General features: G+C 36.7%; 1 protein-coding gene across 2 annotated transcripts; it reads right to left on the bottom strand.

The window, feature by feature from the left end:
• Nucleotides 1–2770: 2770 nt before the first annotated feature.
• SPINK6 (serine peptidase inhibitor Kazal type 6) lies at nucleotides 2771–15301 on the bottom strand. 2 transcript variants are annotated; one of them, XM_059695350.1, is made up of 5 exons: nucleotides 14744–15301; nucleotides 11922–11944; nucleotides 7933–8007; nucleotides 5063–5178; nucleotides 2771–3000 (listed from the first exon to the last, which is right to left on the bottom strand). In XM_059695350.1, the coding sequence occupies exons 1-5, from the start codon at nucleotides 14799–14801 to the stop codon at nucleotides 2955–2957; spliced, it is 318 nt and encodes a 105-aa protein (XP_059551333.1). In that variant the 5' UTR covers nucleotides 14802–15301; the 3' UTR covers nucleotides 2771–2954. The 2 variants fall into 2 exon arrangements, with proteins under 2 accessions (XP_059551333.1, XP_059551334.1); XM_059695351.1 differs by lacking the exon at nucleotides 7933–8007 and having other exon boundaries at nucleotides 14744–15086.
• Between the last annotated feature and the right edge of the window lie 368 nt (nucleotides 15302–15669).

Genomic DNA, 15669 nt, shown 5'->3' with positions numbered 1-15669 from the left:
CTCTACCTCAGACTCCTCTTTTATAAAATGGGGCAACAATTTCACAGCTATTACTAAATTTAAATGTGATAATGTTTGTGTGCTTATCACAGGAAACATGGGAAGTACTCAGTAAATTGGCTAAATGCATTAGTGGTGGCTTATTTCAGTCTTTCTCTGGCTACCACCCTCCCTCCCCATTGCTCCTCTTATCAGTTTGTGTATTCCACTTCAAGAAATCTTCACATTGACACAGACAAGAATTTCTCAATAATGAGGAATAAAAACAGGATTATGAATATTTGCTCCTCTTGGCAGAGTCTCTGTTTTATTTTAAATCATTGAAAATCTTTTAATAAAAAATCTTAAATACCAAGCAATGCTAAAATAATTTTATAGTAAACCCCTATAAACTCACCACTTAGATTATTCCATTAATATTTTACATACTTGGGGTTTTTTTTGTTAATTCTCACCCAAGGATATGTTTTCCATTGATTTTTAGAGAAAGTGGAAGGGAGGGAAAAAGAATGGGAGTTGGGAAGGGAGAAAGAGGAGGAAAGAAAGATCAATGTGAGAGACACATTAATCGGTTGCCTCCTGCAAGCACCCCGGCTGGGGTTGGGAATGAACCTGCAACCCAGGTATGTGCCCTTGACTGGAAATTGAGCCTGTGGTGCTCTGACCACTGAACGACCCCAGCCAGGGCTACTATGCATGTTTTTTTTTTTTTAATATATCTACCCATCTATTCATTAATCCATCTTGGATACAATTTAAAGTAAATTGCAGACATCAGTACCCTTCTCTCTAAAAACTTTGCCATGCATATCCTGTTAAAGACTACACTATGTTTCCATTCTTTTCTTTTGATGTAAAGTTTGCAAACTATAATATATATATAAATCCTATATGTGTTTTCATTGAGGTTTGGAAAAATGTATACATTCTGAACCAAAACTTCTGGAGTTTGACTGTTGATTTTTTATATGTGACTTGCCTCTTCTCTCTAAGAGATACAAGATTTCTGATCTTCTGTGGTTTATTGTTTATATGCTTCCCTTTCATCCCCAAAGAATAGCTCAGAACTAGACAGTAGACAGTATTTTGATCACTTACTCAGTTAAGGCCCCTGAAATGAGCCATGAAGTAAATTGCAGAGTCTTAAGATGTGGATGAGAGATTTGTATGAGGGAGAAAGGATAGGCAGAGTGGCAGAAGGTGGCACAGAGGCATTGCAGGCAGCCTAGAGCAAAGTGGTGGAAATGCACTTCCGTGTGGACAGTCAACAGGGACCTGGCCTGGCTGGAGGAACCCGTTCCAGCAGGAGAGAGGAGGAGGAGGGGGTCATGTGGAATGGCAATGCTTTTAGTAAAGATGTGCAGTGACTTGCTTCTCTAACTACACGTGGTCCTCCACACGTTTACATTAGAAGTAGCTAAACCCCTTCAAGGGGAGAAACTACAAAGGAGAAAAGGCTCACTTTCTCTAGGAAGCAGGAAATTTAGTATACAGTAGTCCCCCTTATCCACAGTTTTGCTTTCTGTAGTGTCAATTACCATGGTCCAAAAATATTACATGGAAAATTCCAGAAATAAAGAGTTCCTAAGTTTTAAATTTCTCACTGTTCTGAGTAGTGTGATTTGATCTCATGCTGTCCTGCTCCCTCCCACCCAGTAGGAGACTGAGTGAGTTATTGAAAGGGCTGTGTTGTGACCTTGGTTCTTCTATCTACTACGTTTTTCTCTGGCAGTAACTAGTTAAACTTTCTCTGGGCCATAAGATTCCTTATATTTCATCTAGTTCTCTCATTCCATGATTAAGATCAACTGGCTACTTTCTTTAAATGTGCACAGTTTTGCAGACTTTCCCTGTATTCATTATTGATTGGATATTCGTTATTTATGTACGTATGTATGTATGTATGTATGTATTTTGTTAATCCTCACCCAAGGAGGGAAAGACAGAGAGAAATATCGATGTGAGAGAAACACATCGATTGGTTGCCTACTGTAGGTGCCCTGACTAGGGCCAGGCCAGGGAGGAGCCTGCAACTGATGTATGCGCCCTTGACCTGAATCAAATTTAGGACCCTCTGGCCCCAGGACAACGCTCTATCCACTGAGATAAACTGGCTAGAACTGGATGTTCATTATTTATTGAATATTTATTTACTTCTTGCTATCCGCTGGACTCTATGATATTGCTTGGAAAACAAATAATGTATGTGTTCACGTAGTATATAGTCCAAACTCACCAATTCATACAGATGTAAAACTATGGTCTAGAGAGGATAAATGTTTTATTTTTACATAAAATACTTTCCCCCAAATTGGAGAGAACCAATATTAACTCACCTAAGCCTTATATAATAGACTAGAGGCCCGATGCATGAAATTCGTGCAAGAGTAGGCCTTCCTTTCCCGGGCTGCCAGCACCGGTTTCCCTCTGGTACCCAGGACCCAGGCTTCCCTCCGGCTGCCAGCAGGCACTTGGGACCCGGGCTTCCTTTGCAGTTCCGGCTTTTGTCCGGAAGGTCATCCAGATGGACGTCCAGTCTAATTAGCATATTATGCTTTTATTATTATAGATTTTATAAAAGAAAATTCTTCGTTATACAATGAAAATTCCAAGAATAAAAGAGGGGAAGGGATTTTCCCAAGATCCCACAATGACTTCATGGTTGATTTAGATTAGAAAAACAGGTGATCCACATTTATGCCAGGTCAATTATTCAATATTGTATCTATATGTTTTCTTGATCTCAAAGTAAAAACACAGGCCAGGCTTCTGCAGAATTTATTTTATTGTTAAGCAAATCAAGGAAAATATTATATATTGAATTCCCCAAGACCCAGGCAGAGAAGAAGGTGTGTTTCTATAAATTGAAGCTTTCTGCTAGAGAAAAATCAAAGCAGAACCAAGAAAAGAAAGCCGAGAGAGCCGGCAGCTCAGCACAAAACACTGGTTCCAATTCAGCATGTTCCATAGTGCTTTAGGTTGATCTTCCCACCACTTTTCCTATCAAAGAGAAAGACAAGATATGCTCAGTACAATATAATTAGTATTCATTGCAGACATTGGACAAGGTTTAACTATGTCATCATCTATGTAATTAGTTGATTCTACAGGTATCCATGTTGACAATGTGGCAGAAGTTAATTAAATTCACTTTGAGGTGACATCTGCCCTAATTACAGAAAAAAATGAATCTTAAACAAATTTAATAAGGCGTAGATCTTTTGATTTCAATTGTTTCTTCTCTGGGAATAAATATATATACAACTGGGAAAGGTAAAATGACAGGACAAATAATGGCAAAGAGATTATAGTGTCATAGTTCTGTCCTAATAAAAAATGGAGGCTGTTAACCCAAATATTCAGGCATTTGGCCTTTTATAGTAGGCCATATATTTAGTCCTTCTCAGTAATGAGTGTTCATCATATGCAATCTCAACTTACCCTACTGCCCTTATCCTGGAAAAAGTTTGGTATTAATTAGCAGGTATCTATAATAATTCTATAATAATAAAAGTATAATATGCTAATTAGACCAGACAAAAGCTGGGGCTGTGAGGGAAACCCAGGTCCCCAGTGCCTGGACGGCCTGAGGGAAGCCCGGGTCCCGGGTGCCAGAGGGAAGCCGGTGCCAGCACCTGGGGGAAGGAAGGCCTACTCTTGCATGAATTTCGTGCATCGGGCCTCTAGTCCTATATAATAAAAGCCTAATATGCTAAGTGTCCTACCATTTGTTCGACTGTTCATTTGACCAGTCACTATGATATGCACTGACCACCAGGGTACAGAAGCTCCAACTGGTAGATTAGCTTGCTGCCGGGATCCAACCGATTGGGACTGGGCAAGACAAGCAGGACACACCCTGGAGCCCTCCTGTGGTCCCTCCCAATCGTGCACCGGTGGGGTCCTTCGGCCTGGCTTGCACCCTCTCACAATCTGGGACTCCTTGGGGGATGTTGAAGAGCCGGTTTTGTCCCGATCCCCACAGGACAGGCCGGGGAACCCCACCGGTGCACAAATCCATGCACCAGGCCTCTAGAGTTATACACAAATGTAGAAATATCTATTATGCATTCAATATTTATTCATTTAATTCTATGTGCTTGGCCTTGCAGTTATTGATAGGGAGCTATATAATCTCCATGCTTAGGAATCTTACAGCAAAGTTGAGGAAAATTAAGACATTCATAGAAGAAACTCTAATACAAGAAAAGAATGACAGTGGTGAAGAAGTGAGGTTACTTTTAAAGAGGGCTATGATTCCTTTGATTTTAGAGCAATCAGACTAAGAGATTGATTGACTGAATAAGTTTTTATTAATTATAAAATATGTCTCATCAGGAAGTTTACAATCTATTTGCTAAAATCTATAGTACCTGTTCAGTTCCTTTAAACACATAAATTCAATAAATATTGGTCCTTGATAGAATCTTCCTAGTATACTATCTGTAAAGTTTGAATAGTCTGGATAGTAAGAATGATCCTTTCCTCTATTCTTTGTGTAAATGCCCTTTTCATCAGAGGAAAAGAGAGGAATGAATGGAAATTGTTGCCTTAGAAACAAAGAAATTGGTATAAAATAAAATGCTTGAAAATAATGTGGATAAAGTAATAACTTTTATTGTTAATAATAAATTTTCCCACAAGTTTTTTGTGTTTCTGATTTTGATGAATTTTCAAACGTAACTATATTGCTAAAATTTATTGTTTCTGAAATTAATAATAACAAAACATAATTGGATACAATTATTAAAAATCTTATTTAGAAATAAATGGGGAAAAAATAAAATGTATCAAAATACTTAAAGATGTATAATTTTTTAAAGTCCCTAAGATTAATCACATTTAATAATTACAATGAAGATTATGCTTTCAAATAATTTATTATGCAAATTGTTATTAGTTTTTGAACAAATTGTTTTCAATCCATTTGCCTGAAGCTTATTTCTGTTAGCTCTATGGGTGGGTATGAACAGAAATTTCTAGACTATTTCAAAGAAGGTGTGATTGTCTTATTCTGGATGTTTGCGCTTGCAAGGGACAGGTTTCTGAGTATGATACTTACGCCACCGCCTTACAGAAGGAACATTTATTGCCATATGTCTGGCCATCAGAGCCACAGTGGGGATTAGATTCCCGAGTGCAGTAGACTTTGGGATCCCCGAACTCAGCACAGTCAACCTATCAAAGTAAGCACAGTGACATGGACATTAGTGCATTCTGTCTAAGGAACTGTTCCACACAATAGAAGCTTTAGGCAGCAAACATAAAATTTTATATATATATATATATATATATATATATATATATATATATATATATATTCTCCTGAAAAATGTATACATACTTTAACAGCTAATAGCACAATTTTGAAATGCATTTTAATAAACATTGCCTTTATAATTATTCAAAGTGTGTATACTTTTTTGTATACACATACCCCATATATGTATATAAATATTTATATGTTATATACAAATATATAAATATTCATTTATATAGTCATATTAATATATAAATACTTTATATATTTATATGAAAGTATATGTATATAAATATGTTTTTATAAAATTATATATATATATATATACACACACATATATTTGTGATGTAAAGTTTCCTGAAATAGAAAATGACCTACTTTGTCTGTTTATCTAGAATGTGTTAAACATAACTGAGACTTTTTCTTTGAGACACAGGATAACCATTTCTGTAGTCACGGTATTCAGAAGTGAGTTGCTTGAGTTAATGATGTAAGGCAGTTACTTACTCCTTACAAATGTAAGAAGTAAGGCAAATGCCATAGGTATGACTTGGTTTCAACACTAAATTTTCCAATTGAGAGTAGTTTTTGGTCTTTAGGTGACACTTCGTGTTTTTTTTTTTCCTGTATTAACCTAACTCTAATAGCACTCCTGTTTTGTTATAAAGATATGGATGATCATTGCAAAGAGCTTCCAAATGTTAGGTGATGGCTTGTTAGTTTTCCTTGTGGTTGCTACATTCATTTATTCTCTTGAAAACAACATTTTCATGTCTTTATATTAACTTACTCCATCTCAAACTCTGTAGTATTTGAACTTTTGTGACTAAGTTGCTCTATTTAGGATTCTGAGGTTGCTTCCAGCCTTGGTGAGAACACATGCTATGATAATTAATGATTATTGTCATGGGCTCTGTAGAAGGAATGGTAGTAGCCCCTATGCTACTAATATATGCCCTCAGTTACAGTGGTCTCTCAAAAATAGCCTGGAGTTTTAAAATTCTTTTTAATTCAATGTCAATTGAATCAATATTTGGTATGCAAATGACATTTGAGCCATTTTATTCCAAGGTACAGACAATACACAATAGGTAGAACCAAACTTTTCCAAATATCAACTGTGTGGAATGAAGTGCCCTTTAACATGAATAGAGGGACCATACATTACCCCTCTCCTAGTTTCATTAATAATGTCTTATGTTTATCTATTGCTTCACAATATTTAAACCATATGGATGAACTCAGCTGAGATAACTCTGAGATGCATGTGGAACAAATTATATTAAGCAGTTTACAGGTGTGAAAATTGATCCTCAGGATAATTAAGTAGCTTCCCAATGCCACACAACCAGGAAGCATTCAAAGCCAGTGTTTGAACATATTCCTTCTCATTGCTGATTCCAACTATCTATTATGGTTGATTTCCAACATATCCCATTTAGAGAAATAAAGACCAAGTTCATGATGTACTCTTGTCCCCAGTTACAGTCAGGGAAAGTAAGCTTTATTGAAATATCTTATTAAAAATGTGTGTGGGCACAAATAAGAGGACTCATATCTTTAAGATATTAGCAAACCATTATCTGTATGTATAAAAGCCTAAGCGATCGGCTGATTGGCCGACCAGCTGCCTGGCCAGTAGCTATGATGTGCACTGACCACCAGGGGGCAGATGCTCAATGCAGGAGCTGCTGAGCTGCAGTGACTTGGCAGCTGTGGTGACTTGGTAGCTGTGGTTCTTGGGTGACACACCTGGAACCAGAGAGGAGGGAGCCTAATTCCGGGGTGTGTCATCCGAGAACAGCCCGCTCGCAATCTGGGAGCCCTCAGGGGATGTTGGAGAGCCAGTTTCAACCCGATCCCCACAGGCCAGGTGGAGGGACCCCGCCAATGCACGAATCTGTGCACCGGCCCTAGTATACTGATAACACTCTCTGAAGGTTTGTATGGGGGGAAAGCTCAGCAAGAGTAACACAGTTGAGTTACAAAATATCACATATATCAGATTTAAGGCAACTGAGACTATTAAACACACATTTTTTATGAAATTTCACATTTTGTACTATTGAGGCTGGGTGGGATGGTGCTTATCAGAGATCTTAGGCTTGGTTGGATAGAAGATGTCTAGGCTTTTTATAGTCCTACCTATAGCCCCACTTTTTTCTTACTGCTCTTAAAGATAACTCCATCCTTTCATACTACTTTGGGGATAGTAACCTTTCCTTTAGGTCCCCAAATAAAAAGTAAGCTGAGAAATCTTCAGGACATGATTAACCATAGGATTTTTTTCTCTCAAAAGCTAATTTATTTTGTATTTAAGTCATGAACATACACATTTGCAATTGTGTGAGTCAAGAACAGACTGGAAACCATAGACGTATCACTGATATTTTCATTTATTCCACCAACAGCCAATGGGTAACTAATACTTGTAAGGCATGGTTCTGGGTGCTGGCAATACAAAAAGGAGTCAGTTATAATATCTCCATATGTTCGCCATCTTATTTGAATTAGGAAAGCAGAAAAGAACACAGATAATTACAGCACAATGAGTGAGAGACACCCCAGCGGGCCAAACAGGGGCAATGTGCAGGCCGAGAAAGGGCATCTCAGTCAGAGATAAGGGTGTCTCTACAGTCAGATCAGCGAGAAAGGAAACAAAAGTCTCTTACTTTAAAGAGACGCCTTCTCAAGCCACCTTTCCCTGGCATTCGACCCTCTGATCTTGTGATCCAGGCTCTTTTGTCCTTTAGAAAGCAGATACGAAAGTGGCACTTGGAGGACATTTACTTTGAGAGCTTCTAGACCCCACTTCTGTGCCCAGACCCACTTTCCCCCTTCCCTTGCCCCCTAGGAATGCGACTAGGTAGGGCTAAGAATTTCCATAAATAAAACCAAATCAATCAAGTGGTATATGAACGAACTTCCTTACAATGTCGATATACTTCATGCTTCTCAATTGTCCTGTCTTTCAAGGGTCCCTGGTGTAGCTGGAGAACCATGTTTCAGAACGTGTCCTGTCATTCGCCACTGTCTGTCTGGTGGTGTCATCTCAGACAAAGCGCTCACTATCTGCATCTCAATTTTCTTAACCAAAATGTTTTTTTTTTCATTAACGGTTGTCAAGCTTCATTCCCATGGTTGTTATAAGGATCAACTGTGGTCATATTAGAGTTGTAGAAAGTCAGCATGGAGTATTTGAAATAGTCTTGGACTAGGCATGCAGAAAATAAGGTTCATATTGTAGACCTGCTCTTACCACATTTTGGAAGGAGCTTCAAATGAGTGTTCAGTAGCAGTAGCTCAGATGGTCTCTAAGGACCTTTCCAGCTTTGATAATATAAGATTTAGCAGTGATTCATTCTGTAAAGTGGCTTAAATTAAGCTAAGTCCTTAATTCTTCAATTGGGTGTGAGAAATGCTCAATGCTCTATAATGTTAGGAGGACTGTACTGTAGATGGTATTAAACTGACCTGGGTTTGAATTTTGCTTCTTCCTCTTACTACCTGCATTACCTCATGCAAATTGTTGACTACTCTGAGTTGAAATTTCTTTATATTTAACTGGAGGCCAGCAATACCTATCTTCTAGGGTTCTTGTAAATGAATAGTCCTTTGAAAACAGTTTGTAAAGGTTCAAGTATCATGTGGCGGATTGATATTATGGGCACTAACAATGTACATTGTTTCATATTCTAGAATTTTTGGAGCCCATTATTTCTTACTCTACTTAATGAGGAACTTTGTTCTGTTTTGGCCTTTTTTTAGGTTGGTGTTGGCTTTAACAAGAGCTTCCACTTATTTTCTTAGTCCAGCTTCCTGAGACTACTTCTAGGTACTTGGGTACCAAAGTTTAGTATCGGCCTGACCCCTTGTGGCTCTTCAAAGAATTGTACCTTCAAAAATATTCTGGAATATAGGGACACTTTTAGTACCCAGATTAGTCATCTAATGGAAACTACAAAAGCATTTAACTTCACTGGAAAATGAGCTTATATGGTCACAAAAATTAACTTAGAATTCAGGGTCATTGATGTTTTAGTCTAGTATTTCAGTTCTAAAAATAAAGTTAATGAAAATTTGCAAACACACATACACCTCTAGGGTGTAGGACTTCATCTGTTCTTCCCTTTACTACTACCCAGGTAGTTACATCAGATCCTTTTTAATCACACCAGTTTTCTAAACCCCTCCATGACTTGTGCGCTACTTCCCCTGCTTTTATACCCATTCCACACTACCAAAATGGCTCTACAAAATGATTCAGAATACACCCATTAGCTATTTATAAAATGCTCATGATTTTTTACGATATGTTACTCCTTTTTGAAACCCCTGATTTCTGTAACATGTCAATACTCTGACTCTCTATTTCTTCTCTCTTCCTTTTATCATTTTTTATTTTCTTCCTGACTATTCACTATGTTCATTTTCAAGAAAATTTTATATACTTGGTTTTCCCTCTCTAAGAGCATATATATTTCCAGATGATACTGATGACTCTTAGGCATTGTTTTTTCTTGAATCTTCATCAAAATTTCAAACTCTAATTCCTATTATTAGAAACGTACAGGACCAACTTTAGATAATAATTTAATTCATAATTAACATTTATATATAGTGAATTATTCTAAAAGTCTCCTTTTACAAGTCTATAATTTAGATTATTAACTATAATCTACCATCAGATGCTTCAGCATGGAGAGGCTTCTTGGCATGAGTAGACTGAGTTAAGTATTGGAGGAAATCTTTCTTCCTTTTGTCTTAGCAGAATCAGGATTAGGCAGGCATGCTCCTAAGGTTAGTTTCAACTTTTTCTGCCTGTCGTTTGGACCGCCACCATCCTTCCAGCCATACAGAAGAGAAATGGTAGCCTTGATGCCATCTGAAAGGTGGCACCTCCCTCCCCTGTCTACTTGAGTGGAAAAAAGACAGCGGTCTTGGCAAGGCAGGCTTGGTTCATACTGATTCAGATAGCTAAGGTCAGATGGGGCTTTAGAGATCATTGAATTGAAATTTTTATTTTAGAGATGTGGAAACAAAGGCAATGACAAGGGAGGAGACATCTCTTAGATCACACAGGCAGTAAATATTTGAATTAGAACTCATGTATATTGTCTCTAAGATGTTTGAGCAAAGACAGCGCTCCCCAGCACTGGATAATTATGTAGAATGCAGACTGAAAATTTCCTCATGTGTGATTGTTATTTAGTAAGTCTGGCATGGTGTTGGGGATCTGTATATTAGAAAACATTTCCAGTGATCCAAAAGCAAGTCCACTATTAGACTTAGGCCTATTGAAAGGAATAGAATCAGTAAATTTTAAGTGAACTTTAGAAAACACTGAAAATCTGGGAAACATTAAATATCTTTGAGATCAAAACCTAAATAAGGGAAGAGACTTGAGTATCGATGAGAATTGCATATTAAATTTCATATATTTTCAATCTGTGGGTAATGGTTTTATATTTTATTACCTAGTGAGATACAAAATGGGTTGGCTGGATCCCAGGTCCTTTCATTGTTTTTTTGTTTTAATATTTAACATGGATTATGCTACCATATGGGTTTAAACATAATAAGAAATCAATTTTAAGATATACAATTTTATATACAAGTACAAACACATGTATATGTATGTGTCACACACACAAGTGCACATGCACATACATTGAGAGTTAACTGTAGGGCATCATCCATTGAAAGATGCATTTCAATTTATGAGAGTTTAAAATTGGAAGGAAAAAGTCTGATGTAATATACTAGAGTTGGAAGAGGTTTTCAGCTCTTTTGCCAACTTGAACCGGTTGGCAGTAGTATCTGGAAACTTTTGATGTCAAGGGTTCCTGGGCACACAAAGGCTAACAAAAACAACTGCCAAGGTCAAGTAGAAATGTTCTTTCTGTAAGGACACAGGAGTAGCACTAGCTGAGCAAATACCACCTGTTTGTGGTTTTTGATGCTTAGAACAAGCAATCTGAGGAAATTTGATGGATTGATTTGGAAAAAACAGCAGCCAGACAATGAAGATAATTTGTCCCCATTCCAACTTTTAACCCAAATTGTACTTACATTTAAGTGAAACAGTCTATGTATACGCAATATAGAGCAGTAACCACCTTTGTAATAAGCAATATTTTTTTTTTACTCTTGGTGGCCTTATTTCTATAAAGGGAAGAATAACCTCTGATCTAAATCCTTCAGAAGCTGTTAATTATTAATCAACAACTAATCTTTTTATAGTTTACCAAATACTTCCACATAGTTTATATAATTTCAATCTGACTACAATTCTGTGAGGTGAATACGATTATCCTTTTATTTATTTATTTTTTACAATTGTGGAAATTGCAGCTCAGAAAACCTGAGTTACTTGCCCAAGATCTCACAGTGAAAGCAGTGATAGATTATGAGTGTTATAGATTCATCCTGTTTTCATTTATACTTGCTTTACTTTAACAAAACCTGAGCATGGGTATTTAAGCTCTTTTAACTCATAGAGAAACTGTAGTTAAAAATTTTATTTCTCCCACTGATTTCTGCATTTGGCCTGCTGGTTCATTGTTTTTGCCCTTTTGCCCACAGATAAGCCTCTCTTTGGGCTGGGAATGCCAACCAAGCACCACCCAGGTCTGAAGAACAGATAAAAATATGCACTGACCTTTTCTCCTTGACTGAAGACACCTGAAAAAAAAAGCACAAAGTCTGAACACTGTAATTTCTGAATGTGGAAAAAGTGGGATTTACAAAATTGGGAAACCCTCAAGGCTGGAATACTTATTCTTGGTTCTTGGTCATCTCAACAAGTCATGGCATGATTGTTTGATTTTCCAATACCTGTTCACTTCTCAGGGAGCAGTAGACACTTGGGAAGTGATGAAAGGGGATGGACAAGGTTAAGATCATATGTCTTAGAGGTTGGGAGGGGAGGTGACAGAAAATTGTTTCAGAATCTGGACATTCATGTTAGAGTTCTGGCCCAGTTACTAATCCACTGTGGAAATGACCTCATCTCTGGTCTTTGGAGAATTTGGGTTGGAAAGTCTCCTCTAACTTTGACATTTCCAGGTTCATTGCACTGCCTTTGTTATAGGCAGTTCAGGAAGAGATTAACTTTATTTGTTCTTTGAGGTTAAAATTGCTTTTCTGTTCTCTATACTCAGCTTTAAAGACTTGGCCAAAATATAGACTGGCAAGGACAAACTCATTTATTTTGCTACATCTCTCTAAATTCCTGAAAGAGGAAACAATCTATAAATACAGTCTTGATTCTCTCTCTCTCTCTCCCCCCTCCATCTTTGTAGCTATGTCTATGATTTTGGGTTGTGGCTAATTAGCTCAATGGTTTTAAATGCTGAAATAATAAAAAATGTTTGGTTCAGTTCTGCTCTGAGCTGAATTCTGGTCATTTCTGGGGAACTCCTAATGCCAGTGACACCTGGCATGTTTAGCCAAAAGCCTCCTTGACGACAGAAAGTATGAGTAAGTGTCAACTTAAAGGAGGACAACTGGAAATACCTTCAAGTACATTCTCTATTAATGGAGATGAGGCGAGAACAGGGCTTTTAATTTTGAAATAAACTTGATGGCAATCTACTGTAGTGAATACCAACCATATTGCAGCAGTATTATTAAAAATACAGATTTTTAGGACAATCACTTGAAAATTTCATTATATAAGACCAAATAGGGCCTGGAAGTTTATATTTTTGTAAGCACTGAAAGTGAGTTTTATGACCCAGGAAAACTCATTATTACAATTCTCAGTCATTTCTTCATTGTACAAATCTTTGATCAGAAGAGGAGAGATTTTGCCCACCATCTTATATGTAGAACTATCAGGGCAGAAGGATGATTAACATCAGCAACACCTGAGTTCAATACAGTGGTCATATTATTGAAGTTTAATAATGTTAATATTAATAGACATTTGTTAAACTCTTACTAGATCCCATCCACTATGTAAAGCACGTTACATGCATTTTCTCATTTAATTCCACACACAGGAATATTCCTTTTATAGCTGTATTTTACAGATGAAGAAACTACTCAGAAAGGTTACACACTATAAAATGGAAATGCTAGGACTGAAACTCAACATTAAGGCACTTAGGCATTGGCCTTCCCAAATACAGATTTATCTATGAAGGACCATGTTTTGGTAAATTGAGTGTCCTGGTACATAAGATCCAATGAAAAGATCATAAAGAGAAGCAACGAGGATATCAATTAATTTCTGAGAGCATCTTAGCCAGAAAATTTTTATACAGTCACATCTATTTTATGTCATCTTAGCAGGTGACAGAAACATCATTTCAGGTTATTTAGCCTTATTAGTCAAACTTATTCTATAAGATCACAGTAATTTTTCTCATATTTCTAAATGTATTTGTTCACTTAAATATAACCAGTTTCCAGTGAAAAATGACTTCTTTACCTATTCAATCTCAGGGAAATATCTCTGATAGCCCCCAAATTCAATGACTTTTGTCACAGCAAATGATAGATCACGCATGTAAATTTCCAAGATCCAGTCTTATTTCTAGAACTCTATAAATGAGAGAAGATCTCAGAGAGCTGAGCTGTCTCCAGTTGACACAATCATAAATGGAAGACATGGGTCTAGGTCTTGAGTCTAGAGACTCTAGTGTGTTGTTTGTCTACTATAACATCATTGCGTGGAAAAATAAAGAAGGAAGGAAAGAGATACGGTGTCCTGTTCATTCGCATGGCCCTGTACTGAAAAAACATTGGATCAAAGTACAGTTGTCCTTTGAACAATCCAAATTGATAGAATATTTGACTATTGCTCATTAAGGTGCCCAAAGATATTCCCCTTCTTGAACAATTGTTTAGTTCCCCAACAACACATATGCTTCAGTATTCTAAGACTGGATACCTTTTTCTGAAGGATTTTCTAATTGACTTTCCTTTTTCCCCTTGTTTTAATTTTAATTGAGTTCCAATTACTGTATAAGAATAATGAGTACAGGGAAGCTTTCCTTTGTCTTAGAATAAAATACTTAAGTATTAAAGTAAATATATAAGACAACTAGCCATCCCCCAGACTACTTTTGTGGAACAAGCATAAACTGTGATGTCTAGAAGATCTGATCAAATTCCAAATTCTATTTACGAGTTGTAAGTCCTTTGCCAATTTTCTTACGTTTTGTGCCACAGTTTTCTTGTATGTAGAATATAGATAGGAATAGCTTGCTATGTGTATTGGAGATAATGCATAAAAGCTCTTAGTACATGCCTCGAATATAGTATATGCTCAACAAATGAAAGTTATTTTTATAATTATTACTATTAACATTTTCATCATTATAATCATTATCATCATTATCATCATTATGATAATCTCTCAAAATTGGTCTTTCATATCAAAATTGTTAGAATTTTGAAATATGGTGGGTAAATATACTTGTCATGTCCAGTTCAGCATAAGTATTGGATTTTAATTTTAAAGAAAAAACTCACCTGAGAAAAAGCAGAAAAGAGCCAGAGAGAGGAGCAGAAAGACACCTGATATTTTCATGGTGCCAGTTAGCTCACTCAGATCCAGGCTGCTTTGTCCTACTCAGGTTCTTTGTCAAGACACTTCCCAGAGCACTAAAACACACACACTTGGACATATATATAGAGACATGAAAGGGAGTTGGGATCCCCACCTTCTTTATAAAGTCACATTCTAAAACCATATGCAGTCCTGTACATTTAGACATTTTTTTATGACCTGTCCCCGATGTAAAGAAATGCTTCATCATTTCCATCAATCTTAAAATTAGGATAATTATGTGAGTCGTACCTTAGATCTTATTAATACAGGATGTCATTTTCCACAGGTAAGCTAGATTTCCCTAGCAACCAATACATCCTCCCTGTTCTTCCCTCTATAGTTTCACTATATTAAAGGGATGAGTCACTGGTGGGGCCACACTTGATGTTATGTCTCTTTTAGACAGGCCCTACATGTCTGTGGTCTAGGTGAGTAATCACAGAGGAATGGAATCTTGGGTGTAACTAAGATTTTTAAAGTCCACATCACCCAAGATGTACCTAAAGAAGATAGGTATTCTACATTGCCACCAGAACCACATCAGTAAAAGCATTTTCTGAGCAGAAATCAGCCTGTTAATTTTTAAAAATATGATTGTAGTCAAATGGCAATGATTTTCCATTTTTAAGTCAAAATGAACAAAGGAGGCAATGTCTATTTTTTCTAATTTGTAAAAAGTAAATTACTAATTTGTAAAAGTTACTGAATTGAGGAATATTTAATATTTCCCCTTTTCCTGAAAAGTAAAGAAGTGGTTATAATAAAACTCTTTATGTTTTAACTCCTTGAACATATGCTTTTCTACCAGTTAGATTAATTCCATTAACTATCATGGCCAATTTAATTG

Source organism: Myotis daubentonii, chromosome 5 (genome assembly GCF_963259705.1).
Source record: "Myotis daubentonii chromosome 5, mMyoDau2.1, whole genome shotgun sequence".
In the NCBI taxonomy this organism is placed as follows: Eukaryota; Metazoa; Chordata; class Mammalia; order Chiroptera; family Vespertilionidae; genus Myotis; species Myotis daubentonii.
The sequence above is the reverse complement of the archived record's forward strand: the minus strand, read 5'-3'. Positions and strand labels throughout refer to the sequence as shown.

Coding starts and splice junctions, on each gene's coding strand:
- SPINK6 (XM_059695350.1), bottom strand. CDS start 14,801: ATGAAAATATCAGGTGTCTTTCTGCTCCTCTCTCTGGCTCTTTTCTGC. Junction 11,945..14,743: donor TCTTTTCTGCTTTTTCTCAG/GTGAGTTTTTTC, acceptor TTTTTTTTTCAG/GTGTCTTCAGTCAAGGAGAA. Junction 5,179..7,932: donor TGAGAAGGCGTCTCTTTAAA/GTAAGAGACTTT, acceptor TTACTTTGATAG/GTTGACTGTGCTGAGTTCGG.